Raw genomic sequence first — 13,030 nt, 5'->3', positions numbered from 1 at the left:
ATTTGTATGGTCAAATAAACTTTTGAAGAAAGTGAATTTTTTGTTGGAATGAAAGAAACAAACTTGAGTAATATAGCCAAGGAAGGGAAACAAGGGTATAGTTAAACTTTTCAGAGTTACTTTTTCTCTTTTGTATTCAGTTTTTCATAAATCAACTCAAGTTAATTATGAAATTAACTTTTAGGAGGGATCCACCACTATGAGAATCTCATTTTCGGAATACTCTTTAATCATTTATAAATATAATTTTACATAATATTATTTTTGTTACTCTAGAAAAATCTTCTTAAAATAAAAATTTCACACCACCTCATTTATTATTGATAAAATTTTTGGCAATTATATTTTCGGAAACTTATTTATGGTCATCCATTATTCACCATAACAATTTACCGTTTTCCGACTAACACACCTCATACTTGAATATTACCTTCAATGATGTTTTTAGAGATCAACAATGTTCCTTCAGTAGTTTTACAATGTCAAAACGCACAAACCATGGTCTGAAAGATAGTCCAAAATACTTTTTTTATTGTATTCTATGTCAAGATTTTTGAAATTGGATGGGAGCTTGCTAATGTCTGGTTTAAAAATGACGTGTAACTTGATATTGACCATATGTTTGTCGTTAGCATATAATTTATCGCAATACACAAATCTTATATGTCCATACAGGTTGTTAGTCGTTTCACCTCTGGTCCATGTCCACTTGAAGTTAAATGTCAATTATTTTGTCATATTTGGTAAATATGATCAAATGGAAGGTATAGTTAGTCTGCCTCATGTTAAATACGTAAGACATGTGTAGCCAAGGAATGAGGAAAAGAATTCTTATGTCTACATAAAAACTCGATTTAGAGATATGATTAAGTACTACAACATTATGACCAGGTTCCACTATGTAAATTGTGGAGCTAAAACTAATTGTCACCAGCCTTGGTCAAAGAAACTTTTGAAGAAACTAAAATATTTAGTGGAATGGAAGACAAAAACTTGAATAGTGTAGCAATGGGATGCAAACGAGGGTATAAGAGAAACTTTCCAGAAGTTACTTCTTCTCTTTCGTATGTATTTTCCCATCAACAAACTCAAGCCAATTATGAAATTAACTTTTAGGATGGATCCACCCCTATGAGAATGATATTTATAACCCAACAAATCGAGATGCTGGGTTGACCCACCTTTTGTTTTTTTCTTATCATCGAAAATTTAATATTTTTATTTTTGATTTTTTCTTACCGTGTTGTTGGATTGATGCATTCAATTGAATAATCAAGAATAACACAACTACTAGTGAATTTGGAGACACACTCGAGGAAGACAAAGAATATTTATCTTAAACGAAGTGAAGTGTTATGTTGCAGACACATTCCAATTTTTTTAATGATGTTAGGTTGTGTATGGAGAGGATTGGCATCAACCTATTCGTCTTGGTGGTGCTTGTTGACATCACGTCTAGAAGAGATGAGAGGGGAATGATGGACACGAAGATGAGAGGAGAATTAGAGGATTGATGGTGTGGACCTGTTTTTCGTGGTGGTTTACATGAGTTGAATCTACTCTGGAGATGATGAGAGAATGATGGAGGTGAAAATAAAAGGAGAATTAAGGGTTCGAAAGAGTTTTAGACGCACATGAGCATTCCAAAATAATGAGATAAGAGAATAATAAAATAATAGAGGAGAGAAATAAAGTGCGTGGATACCCTCCAAATTTTTAGATGAAATGAAGTGTTGTTATATCGCAAGTCACAAGCTAACCTACTAGACTAACGAAATGAACTGAATTAAAATGACTTAAAAATATTTTCTCAACCTATAATTCTTTATACTTAACTCTTTTGTTATCTATAAAAAATAAAAAATTGAGAACTAATATAAAAAATATTTCATTTTATATTTATAATAATAACTTTAGTTACTAACTTAATGATAATATGATAATAATGAATTATATTAATACTTAAAATTAAATATGAGAATGTTAATTATAAGTTCCCATATACAGGGAATGAAGATAGTAGTAATAAATAAACCATGAAAGAAAGCTAAATAAACTTAATTACATTGATCCTAACAATAAATAGTAACTATATTGATCCTAAAAAATAATTAATTACATTTATGATTTATGATAGAGGAAAAAGGAAAAAGGAAAAAGGAAAAAGAAAAATTCTGAATTTGGAGCAGTGCATTAAATTGTAATGGTGAGAGGGGTAGATGTAGAATGATGGATGTGCAGTGTTTAGGTTGGCACACAAATTAATAATGCAAAAAAGAAAAATATTATCGATAAAACGTCTATGTCCACTTTTACTTTATAATAATAATTTTTTTTAATTATTATTAAAATAATATTTTCATTAATTAGTGAAAAATATATTTTCAGAAGAGAATTTAAAATTAATTGATAAATATTTTATATCGATAAAGATAAAATAGAAGTGAAATATGTTAGAAAACGATTTCCAATCAGTAGTTATAGATTTTAAATAGTTTTATTTTACTGTATTCTGTTTTTCTTTTACCTATTTTGATTCAAATTTAAAAATAATATTTGTTACAATGCATGAACAGTGAAATATGTTCGAAGGCAGTAATAATTGCACCGACGAAGAGTGTGGGTGGCTGGTTTAGAGGGACAGCACGTTTCCCTGTGTGGGTCCCACTCCCTCACTCCCTTCCATAAAACGCACAGCACAAACCCTTTTCTTCTTCTCTCTCTCTTTCTCTCTCTCACCAACCACACTCGTCGCCAGCGTGGTTGTTGTGTGAGGAGCGCTGCCAATTCATTCGCCGAGACATGATGTCCTCCTCCGGCGCCGGCAGGTATATGGCCTTTCCGCCGTCGCCCTCCGCTCCTCCATCGCCACATCTCTCCGCTCTGCGCTCCTCCGCTTTAGCCGAGCAGGACAAGTATTCCTATATTTCTTTGTCTTTGTTACTCTCGCTCTATATATATGTGTGTGCGTGTGGATTGCTTGGATCTTCGGTTTAATTGTTACTTATTGTGTTTAATTTAAGCAATTCCGCTGACGAGATTCTTTCTCTATTTTTTCGTCTCGCTTGCGATGTTTTTTTAGCTGATTTCGGACTTCGGCTGAGGGTTTTTTTAGCGTGGGGGAGGGGATAGGGTTTTGGTTTTTGTTTTTCGGGAATGGTCAAAGGGGAGTCGCACTGTGTTCACTTCAATTGTTGATTGGTTCTTTTGTTTTTTGTTTTTTGCTGTTTGGTTCGATTTCGTGGTTAATGGTTTGGATGGTGGTTTTCGTGACCTGATCTGCCGCTTTTGCTGGAGTTGGTTGGGGGAATGGATCCTTCTTTGTGGAAATGGATCCTTCTTTGTGGAAATGGAAAATGGTTGTGGACAGTGGATTTGATTCCGTTTTTGTGAATTGATTTTTGTTGTGGTGGATTGTTGTTTTGGCTGCGTTCATCTGTTCACTGATTGCTTTGTGCAGGGTGATCTTTGTCGCAGACTAGTTGATCTTGTTGCTTTGCAATTAGTTCATCTTGCTGTCGGAAATAAGTTGGCTTTTTCTTTGATTGGGTTTATGTTGTTGTGTGATCCTTGTACTTGACCTGACCTAGTGGGAGAAGGCTTTGTTGTTGTTTATTACTGAAGATGACTTTGCATTGTTGGTGCTGCCTTTGTATGTGTGTCCTTTTTGTCATTGTACTTAGTTCATGATTTACTACCAAGCTAAACAACTGCCATTAGTCCTTCATCCTTGATAAGTTTATCATACTGTACTTTTTGTTGTGTGATTTGTAATCGCTACATTGCCCTACTCTCATTGTGTGGTTTTTTGCTTGCTTTCCAGATATCTATCTGAGTTGTTGGGAGAACGTAACAAGCTTAGTCCTTTCATGGCTGTGCTTCCGCAGTGCTTTCGATTATTAAACCAAGGTGAGATTCGTTACTCAAACAAATGGCGAAATAAGCATGAAGCGCCCCCCCCTCCCCCCCTTCTCACTGCACCCCCTTCTCACTGCCCCCCCTCTGCATCTCTCTCTATGCTTTAGCGATCTTTATCATGACATGAGTTTACTTCGCTCCTAGTCCCTTCTTGTCTAGGGATAGAAAATCAAAGCATCTATCAACTTGCGAAGCTTCTTAATCAGTTGTCAATTTACTTTGCCACAAGTCAGATCTCAAATTTAATTGATGTTTCTTATTTTATTCCATGATTAAAAATGTTCCATCCAAGGTAAATTATGGGGCTTTTGCAAACTGAAACAAGTTTGTACTGATATAAATTCAATACTTTTTCATTTTAAATGTTGTAGACCTGTACGTAAATATCATCGAACTGTTTAATTATTTTTAAACTAATAATGATTAAGGAAACGTGGACTGTGGGGATTAATGTAGTTGTGCGGACTTATGCTGCTTTCAGGTTGCATAAAAAATAGTTTAGTTTGCGTAGCACCCAATATAGGTAAGTACGTGTTAATTTGCATGGTTATATACAGAGATATGAAATGTGTTTTGGTAGATTCATAATTAAATGTTTAGATATTCTCTTTATAGGTGAAGTTAATCTATTACACCTATCGTTATAAGTTGGCGTAGCATTTACTCTAATTCTTGTAAATTAAGAAAGATTGATAGTTTCCATAGTTTTAGGCTTATATTTGGGAAGTGCTGATGCTAGTTGGCGTATGTAATGTACCCGCTTTGTATAGTTTCAAACTATCAAGTAATGTTAAGAAATTTCACTCCCATTGAGGTGTTAGAACTCCTGATTAATTTAGCTCTTGTCGTGGGCCAACCCTGGCCTTCAACACAACTTCCTTCGCCACGTCTATAACTTCACTTCTTGTCCTGTCCCTTCTGCCAAGTCTCCAGAACCTATCCTAATACTGCTGCAGGACCTTCAGAATCCAGCAGACCTACCTATCCCTGAAGCCCTATTACTGGAAACCTCCATATTTGCTCTCACATGCCAGTGCCCCTGCTTGCACGTGAGCTCCATGTACCATCTTGCCTGAAGCCCTGTTTTTGGAGACTTCCACATGTCCCTCACGTGCCACTTTCCCTTGCTTGCGTGTGTGGTCCATTTACCATCTTCCGAGTCACCATACAAATTTTTGTTACATGCTTTTATATACTGACAGCCCTTTTTTGGTGGACTATAGCCTGAGCTACATCATTATGTTGGTTCCTTAATTAAAACCAAATTCTCTTACCTAAATTCTCTCTCATGAGCAAACCCCGAGCCTCTGGCAATGGAGAGGAAATTGGAGGAAAGAAAATCAAGAGCTCTGTAGGATGTGGTGAGATCAGAGTCGAGTACAATGGTGAGGAAGATTTGGAGGCGGCAAAGGCCAAGGAAGGTGAGCTGGTATATTCCACAAATGGTGACTGATTGTGGTGGATGGTTTGAGCATGGCAGTGATGAGAGAGATTGAAATGATGAACTGATGGGAAACTTCTGAAGCAGAAGAAACCAGAAAGAAACAGAGGAAGGATGACAGTGACTGAAACTGCTGCCTTAGTTTGGCTTTGTCATAACTATCTTGGATACCTTCCGTTTACTCCATTAATATCAATGTTTTGGTATTTGTTATACTATGAGTTGTTCTGTCCTTTCGTTTTGATGTTTGTGACTCAATAATTTGTTAAATGCACCAACACGTACTTCCTTTCCAGCTCTAATAAAAATGGTGCTCCTTTTGCTATTCTTCAGCTTGATGCGTTGGGCCCCACCACTATTTCTAGCATTTATAGTTATAAATGGTCAATTTCTTTCGTTGATGGCTGTACTTATCAATTGTTTCTACTTTTACCATAGTTTAGACACAGTTTGGGAAGCCAATCGAGTGTTTATGACAAGTGTAAATATTTTCTGTTGAATGATAAATTATTCTGGGAGCTGAAGATTATATGCCAACAAATTGTGTGAAAGCCCATGATATTCACTTGGATGGAGCATAGCAGTGGACTTGTACTAACCTGTGCTGATTTATGTACGAAAATCTGTAAATCTACTGTATTTCAAAGTACTATAAAGTTCAAAGGGTAATGATAGGGAAGCATAAATGTACATTTTTCCATGCTGGGCTAGAAAATTGCACTTCAACTGTGAAGAGAATTATATGGTTATATGTGCACCTGTGTTTATATTTTATTCTTTTATTATTAATTGCTGCATTTGTCGAAAAACCTTTTTATGTTTGTTGGGATTGGAGAAGTTTGGGAGGACATCATAAGCTTAAGAATGTAGCATGAATGAATAGGAAGCAATGGTATGAAAGAGTTCATGTGAAGGGTTTAATGAAAAGGATTGACAGGTTTAAAACTTTTGGTCCACTGTTATTTGAGTTTTAACTAATATCACCAATTTTTTTAATGTGGGGTTTACCTATATCTTTCGGTTTGGGAGATGGGTTTGGATGGTGTTAGATCCCTGAACCTTGCACATTGAAATTGAAGAGAGGATCTGGAAGGTGTATTAGAGAAGGAACAGAAGAAAAACATATGATTATTAGTCAGATGACCAGTCAGTCAGAGCTGGCAATGAGTTTGACAGGTGAGAGTGGGGACAGTTAATAGATAGGGGGATTTGTTGTGCAAGGGATTTGTGTTATTGTGCAAAAGGGTACTCTGGTGAAGGGGTTCTCTCCTTGTTTCTCCTTCTTCCAAACAGAGATATATTTCCTGAGTTTCTTTTCTATCCCTTTCACCTGATGTATTATTACTGTTTTTCTTCTATTGTGAGATGTACTCTGGTGAAGGGGTTCTCTCCTTGTTTCTCCTTCTTCCAAACAGAGATATATTTCCTGAGTATCTTTTCTATCCCTTTCACCTGATGTATTGTTACTGTTTTTCTTCTATTGTGAGATGTTCTTCCTAGAATGGCCATAGATGGATTTTCGGTTAACTTGTGGTTTCCTTCACATGACAGTGGAAACATTGATAGCAGCTTGACGTAATTAGTTAGAAATGACATTTTCAATGGAATAACATTCAAATTGGAAACTCTTGGTTGAGAACCCTTTGAAAGGCTTTCCATCTAGTTTCCTGATTTAATTGATGGAAAGACTGCTTATTTGCTCCTAGTGGCCTTTTAGAAGGCCTGTAACACACCTTGTATGCTTACCTTTCATCTCACTAGTATAGTTTTCTGTAAGTCAGAAGATATTTTAATTGACTTCAGCCAAAACTAGTTGCAGGAAATCTGTGACGTATTCTTGATTTCAATTGAAAGTCTAGGTTGTTGTAATACCTGCACAGTTTTAGTTAGTCCCTTACTTGTTCATGAGACGAGTCTGCAAAATTCAAAGCAAAATGTCGGGAAAATTCTTCGTGAGTGATTCAGTACATGCAGATGCTGAGGGCTCTTAAACATCATGACTAGCTTTCTCATTCTCCTGATAACAAATCATCCCTTTTCTATTATTTATGTTTAAATAAATGAGATATGAGGGAAAAGGAGGATTTGTGAAAATATTCTCTGTTGGGAGTTAAGTTTTTACTATGTGAAGAGGAAACTGAGAGATTATCAAGTAAACTCACAAAATCCTCACTTATAAATTTCTACAAACATTTTAGATTTCCTTTAATTTGGACCCTTTTAAAGGTCTGCCAAGGGAAAGAAATTATTACTTAACCCTTAATTTTTTTTTCCTTTTTTAACCTTCATTTTCCTTCAATTCCTAAATGAACCCAAATTGGATCAGATGTTAAGTGTTAACTATTTTTAAATATTAAATGAGTGTGAAAGGTGTTTCTTGAGTTGGTGGCTTAGTTGTTAAGTAACTGATAAAATTAGATGTCATTAATCTTGTACTTATCTGAATGGGGTACTAGGGATTCAATTAGCTTGGTTTTAGCAGAATTTAGTGTGTGTATAACTTGTGGGATCTGATGTGTTATTACTAATTGTTTTACATCTGAGAAAGCAGAAAAAGACAAATTTCCAGCTGGAATATGTTATTGCTGCTTTATGTTAATCTAATAGTATGTGCTTACAAGATATTGTTTAAACTCTTGAAATGTTTCTGTCAAAACAATGCAGTTTTTAAAAGATGTTTTGAAATTATATTCTTATGTTGGAAATACCAGTTTGAATGGTTTACTAAATGACTTCAAAAGTTTTCTGGTTTTAATTAAGTGCGTAATATTATTTTCTTTAAATATTATATGACAATTAAGTGCATTCCCCCCTCACCATTTAGAGTACTACCATCAAAAGCTGGTATATATCTCATAAGGATAGCATTAGTTTTTACTGACTCAGCAAACATCCGTGTTGCATCGATTATGTAGTGACTGCTAACATGTTAACAAATGCTGATTGGTAAATCTTCTTCTTGAAAATTGACATTTTTGGAGCAGAAATTTTGCGTGTAACATCGCTGATGGGGAATGCATCAGTTTTAGGTCAAAGTGGGCTTGAACAAGCTAGCCCCCTGGCTACTGGAGGAATATTTTCAAACGGAGGTGCCAATGTGAACGGATGGGCATCACGATTTCAATCAGAAGTATGGATACTAACCATTAACATAACTTCATTAATTCATTTTCATCTAATTCTGTGTTTTAGAAGTATTTCTGACTCAATTTTACATCCCATGCTAACTCATGACATTTGTTCTAGTTATTGTAGTTCTAATTGTTTGTGACAGGCAGTGCACAGCTAACATTAGGATCTGACAATTATTCTATAGCTTAGCTTCTGTTTCTAAAATCCTGCTAGTAGATATCATCTTTTTATGTCAAGATAAATTTGATGTCAATACTTGGCCGCCTTTACAATTTTCTGCCAAATCACAGATGTGGTGAATATTTGCATCTGGATAAATATGAGTATATTAGCATGAATTATGGAAGAATGCTAACATTAGCCATATTAAGAGAAGTGAAACTGTAGGTTTTATGAGGTTTAATGAATTATTAGCTAAGTTCCCAAAATGGCTTGTAATTTATCTTAACATCTTAATAGTCTGACTTCAGCTATAATTTAAAATATCATTTGACATTATTTTCTGACACCCTGGTTCTTCTTGACAATCATAGTCAGGACATGTGTACATTTTTGTCTTTATGTATGTCATCTCATGACCGTAGATACTCTTGCGTGCTTATATTTTTCGTTGTGTTTTCAACTTATTTTTAATTCTGAGCAGCTAGTATTGTCCCTTTTTGGTGATCTATTGGTGGCCTCTGATACAACAGTAATTTTCACCTGCTTGCCAGTAAATAGACTACCATATATGTCTTTTTTTTTTAATTGACATTAGAATTAAAACATGCAGAGGCCCAGCTTGTTGCAGTCCTCACCAACACCAAACTGGCTGAGTCCACAAGGCAGCTCATCTGGTTTACTTATTAAAAAGACACTCAGAGTCGATATACCTGTGGACACATATCCTAATGTATGGAGGATCTTATCTCTGTCTCAATTTATGTTAAATTTTACAATGTAGAAAGATCTACTATTGACTTTAGTCTATTGCAGTATAACTTTGTTGGTCGCCTCCTAGGCCCTAGAGGAAACTCTCTAAAGCGTGTAGAAGCGAGTACTGATTGTCGTGTCTTGATCAGGGGCCGTGGTAGCATTAAGGATCCTACTAGGGTAAGAATGAACATTTCATTACGTGTTCCAAGTCTAACATGATTAATGTAACCTGATAAAATTACTGAAACATGGAAATCTTTTGAGAAGATGTTTTATGATGCCATATCACATCTGGTTAATATAGTAGTATTTATTTTATCAAGAGATCTAATTTTCTTCTGGTTGCAATCTTCTCGCATTGATCCTGGCAAAAGGATTTTAATAATTGGTGTAGCACCCTGTACTGTCTTAATGTACGTGTTGTCAATGATTGTAGTTTATATTTCTATCCGCTCCGGTGTCCAACTACTGTAGTGAATCTAATGTTAATGTCTACATTGCTTAATTTTCTGTTGATTTCAGTTGGACTTCTAGGTATTTCTGGTGATTGAATTTTATTAATATTTTTATAGGAGGAAATGATGAGAGGGAAACCTGGGTATGAACATCTGAACGAACCTCTCCATATTCTAGTTGAGGCAGAATTACCGGTTGAAATAGTTGATGCACGCTTGATGCAGGCACGTGACATACTTGAAGATTTGCTCAAACCGGTGGTATGTTCTTGTGAATTCAATTGATATTGGTAGGGCACACAACTTTATCGGGATTTGGTTTGCTCTAATTGTTTGGAGTTTTATCTTTCAGGATGAATCTCAGGATTTCTACAAGAAGCAGCAGCTTCGGGAGCTAGCAATGCTGAACGGCACTCTTCGCGAGGAGGGTTCCCCCATGTCCGGTTCTGTTTCACCATTCCAAAACAGCCTTGGTATGAAGAGGGCCAAGACCAGGGGGTAAATGTTCCTGAAGGGTGAGAGAGCTTTTGGAGCTTGTGTTAATTTTCTAAATCAGCACTTACCATGCCACTGGAGCTGCTGTCAATGAATGCCCTGAATTGCCATCGGGGCACTGGCACCATAGTGCCAGTTCTAACTTGTTCTATGTGCAGTGTGTTTACATTGAGTTTGGGGGAGGTTTAAAGATGGTAGCACGTAGTGAAGGTCCAATTGAGTTTGGTGATTTTTTTTAGTGTCGGTTAGGCGATTTGGTTAGATATTCACCAAATCTGTCTATATTATATATGGGGTTATATTTAAGCTTGCAATGACAGTTTTGATATGGTTTTGGAATTCTGTGAGGAAGGTTATGTTATGGTTTGTACCCAGATTGTGAGGCAGACAGATAATATCTACTTCAGTGCGTGTATGATGACATTTTGTAGTATCTAATGTAGATTATAAATTTGTGAAAATACCTTTTTTGGACTCATTTAGTTTCTTTAGATATTGTTAGTGATCTTTCACTTTTCCTTCTGTTCTTTTTCCTAAAACTAATCACTACCTTGTTAGTTTGTTTCATTGTGAGGATCTTGTTCCTCCTGATAGATTGAAGGTAAAAATGTATTTATCCTTAATCAGTACCTAAATTTTAATGGGAAAATTAGGGCTATAATCGAGCCACTCGCGTCTTGGGAAAATTAAGAGAGGACGAGTCTATCCCTTTTGTTTCTAATTTTGAAATGTAATGCTTTTATTAATTATTTTTCATGATTGGTAGCCCAGGGGTTTAGGCAAATGTTTTCATCTCATTTAGTTAGGTTATCAGTGTGTGGTGGGCCCATAACCCATAGGTTCCCGGGTTGAATATGATAAAAAGAAGGGGCAAGGTACTTGCCTAAAATCCTGACCCTAAAGTTGGGTTTTCATACACGAAAAATAATAAATAAATAAAAACATTATATTTCAACATATTTTTTTAAACTAGAGCATGTGCCAAGTTTCAAACATATAAATTAAATTTTAGGTCCCGTTAGAGATTTAGAATGTCTGCAAGTAAAGTTGAAAAACTCAGTAATGAGATTATTGGAGAGCAACTTTTCTATGATAAAATGATAGATTATTGGAGAGCAACTTTTCTTTAACAAAATAATATGTTTTGTTTTCTAATGAAACATCGAATTGGAGACATCTGGTTGTTACAATATAACTTCATTTGTTCATTTTCATAAAAGTTCAAGGAGTTGTTTAATTCACATAAGCTCAAGCTCAAATGTAACAATAATTATAGATCAATATTCAACTTTTGTACTAGATTGAGTAGTAATATTTTGTTTCTTATTTTTGTAAAATACAAGTTTCCCACAAAGAAATATACAATATTTCGTGGTAGATCTTGTATTAATTAAATAATTAGTTTAATTTATATCATAATACTTTACTATTTAAGTATTTAAGTACTTTCTTTGTTTTCATACAACAATCCATATTATGGATTCTCTTTTACATATATAAGAATGTAAGTTACAACATTTCAATGATTAACGTGAGATTTAGTATAAATTGACTTACAATTCTCACTTGATAAAAATGATTAGGTCTTATTATAGTAAGATAAATAAATTTTCTAATCAACTTTCTATATCTTTCTTGGTTTGAGAAAATATATTTTGAAGAGACAAGTCTGACAAATTATAAGTATGTTAATAATCCGATAGACTTAAATTAAAAGTTAACGAAAGACCAATATAAACTTTTCTCTAGGAATATAGAAGGTTAGTTGAAAATCTCATTTATTTTATTATAATAAGATCCGATCTTTTTCTTATTCAGTGAGAGTTATAAAGTCAATTTATGTAAAATCTTCACATGGATTACTTGAATATTATGATTCACGTTCTCAAATATATGTAAAAGAGAACTCAAAATAATTATTATTGAATGAGAAAAAGGAAAAACTTAAGTTATAGAGTATTGTGTTGTAGATTGGATTAGTTGTCTAATTGATAAAAGATTTACCACATAATACTTAATGTATTATTTGGAAGAAACATTGTATCTTAAAAAAGTAAGAAACAATAATAAAGTATTGTTGTTGAAGTAGAAGTTGAATATTAATATATGATTTAGTTATATGTGAACTTGTGTAAATTATTTTTTTTTCAAGAATTGAACACTAGTAAAAACACATTTGGTACATGGTGTATTATATTTCATCAAGTTGGTCAATCTGAGATTTGACACTTACGAAATAGTATAATATGAAATTCTTTTAGTAAGATTTCTCCGCTGGATTGTACAATTTGAAATTTTATTAAACATAAAATTATACAATTTAGAAATAACTTAAAAGTCAGTAGCACCACTATAGTTGTTCAAATCTTTTGAAAAGAAAAATAAAAATAAAAAATACACAAACATAAAACTTTCACCTCCAATAATATTGGTTAAATTCAATGTCCAAAGTAAGAGCTGATTGATGGATGTTTTAGAGCTTGAATACATTATAAATTAGAAAGGACAAAATGAACATTTTCAGAAAATGGAGAGAATAAGAGGAATATGTGGGAGCCAAGGAAGAAAGCATCGTATACAAGTTAATTAAAATTACTTAATATAGTTTACACTATGCTTTAATTAGAAAAGTCTAAATATAGTGAACCTACAAGAGTTTGCACTAAATTGAATG

The 13,030-nt window shown here is 34.2% G+C and overlaps 1 protein-coding gene across 4 annotated transcripts; it reads left to right on the top strand.

The window, feature by feature from the left end:
* The first annotated feature begins 2,703 nt into the window (after window positions 1-2,703).
* On the top strand, window positions 2,704-10,817 carry LOC108333928 (KH domain-containing protein At5g56140). Of its 4 annotated transcripts, none has more exons than XM_052871281.1 (8): window positions 2,704-2,915; window positions 3,824-3,909; window positions 4,400-4,441; window positions 8,383-8,489; window positions 9,264-9,383; window positions 9,467-9,583; window positions 9,979-10,122; window positions 10,214-10,817. In XM_052871281.1, the coding sequence occupies exons 1-8, from the start codon at window positions 2,803-2,805 to the stop codon at window positions 10,361-10,363; spliced, it is 879 nt and encodes a 292-aa protein (XP_052727241.1). In that variant the 5' UTR covers window positions 2,704-2,802; the 3' UTR covers window positions 10,364-10,817. The 4 variants fall into 4 exon arrangements, with proteins under 4 accessions (XP_052727241.1, XP_052727240.1, XP_017424930.1 ...); XM_052871280.1 differs by having other exon boundaries at window positions 8,344-8,489; XM_017569441.2 differs by lacking the exon at window positions 4,400-4,441.
* Window positions 10,818-13,030: the final 2,213 nt, after the last annotated feature.

The sequence above is a fragment of the Vigna angularis genome, chromosome 11 (genome assembly GCF_016808095.1).
Source record: "Vigna angularis cultivar LongXiaoDou No.4 chromosome 11, ASM1680809v1, whole genome shotgun sequence".
In the NCBI taxonomy this organism is placed as follows: Eukaryota; Viridiplantae; Streptophyta; class Magnoliopsida; order Fabales; family Fabaceae; genus Vigna; species Vigna angularis.
Note: the sequence above shows the minus strand (reverse complement) of the source record. Positions and strands in the feature narration are given on the sequence as shown.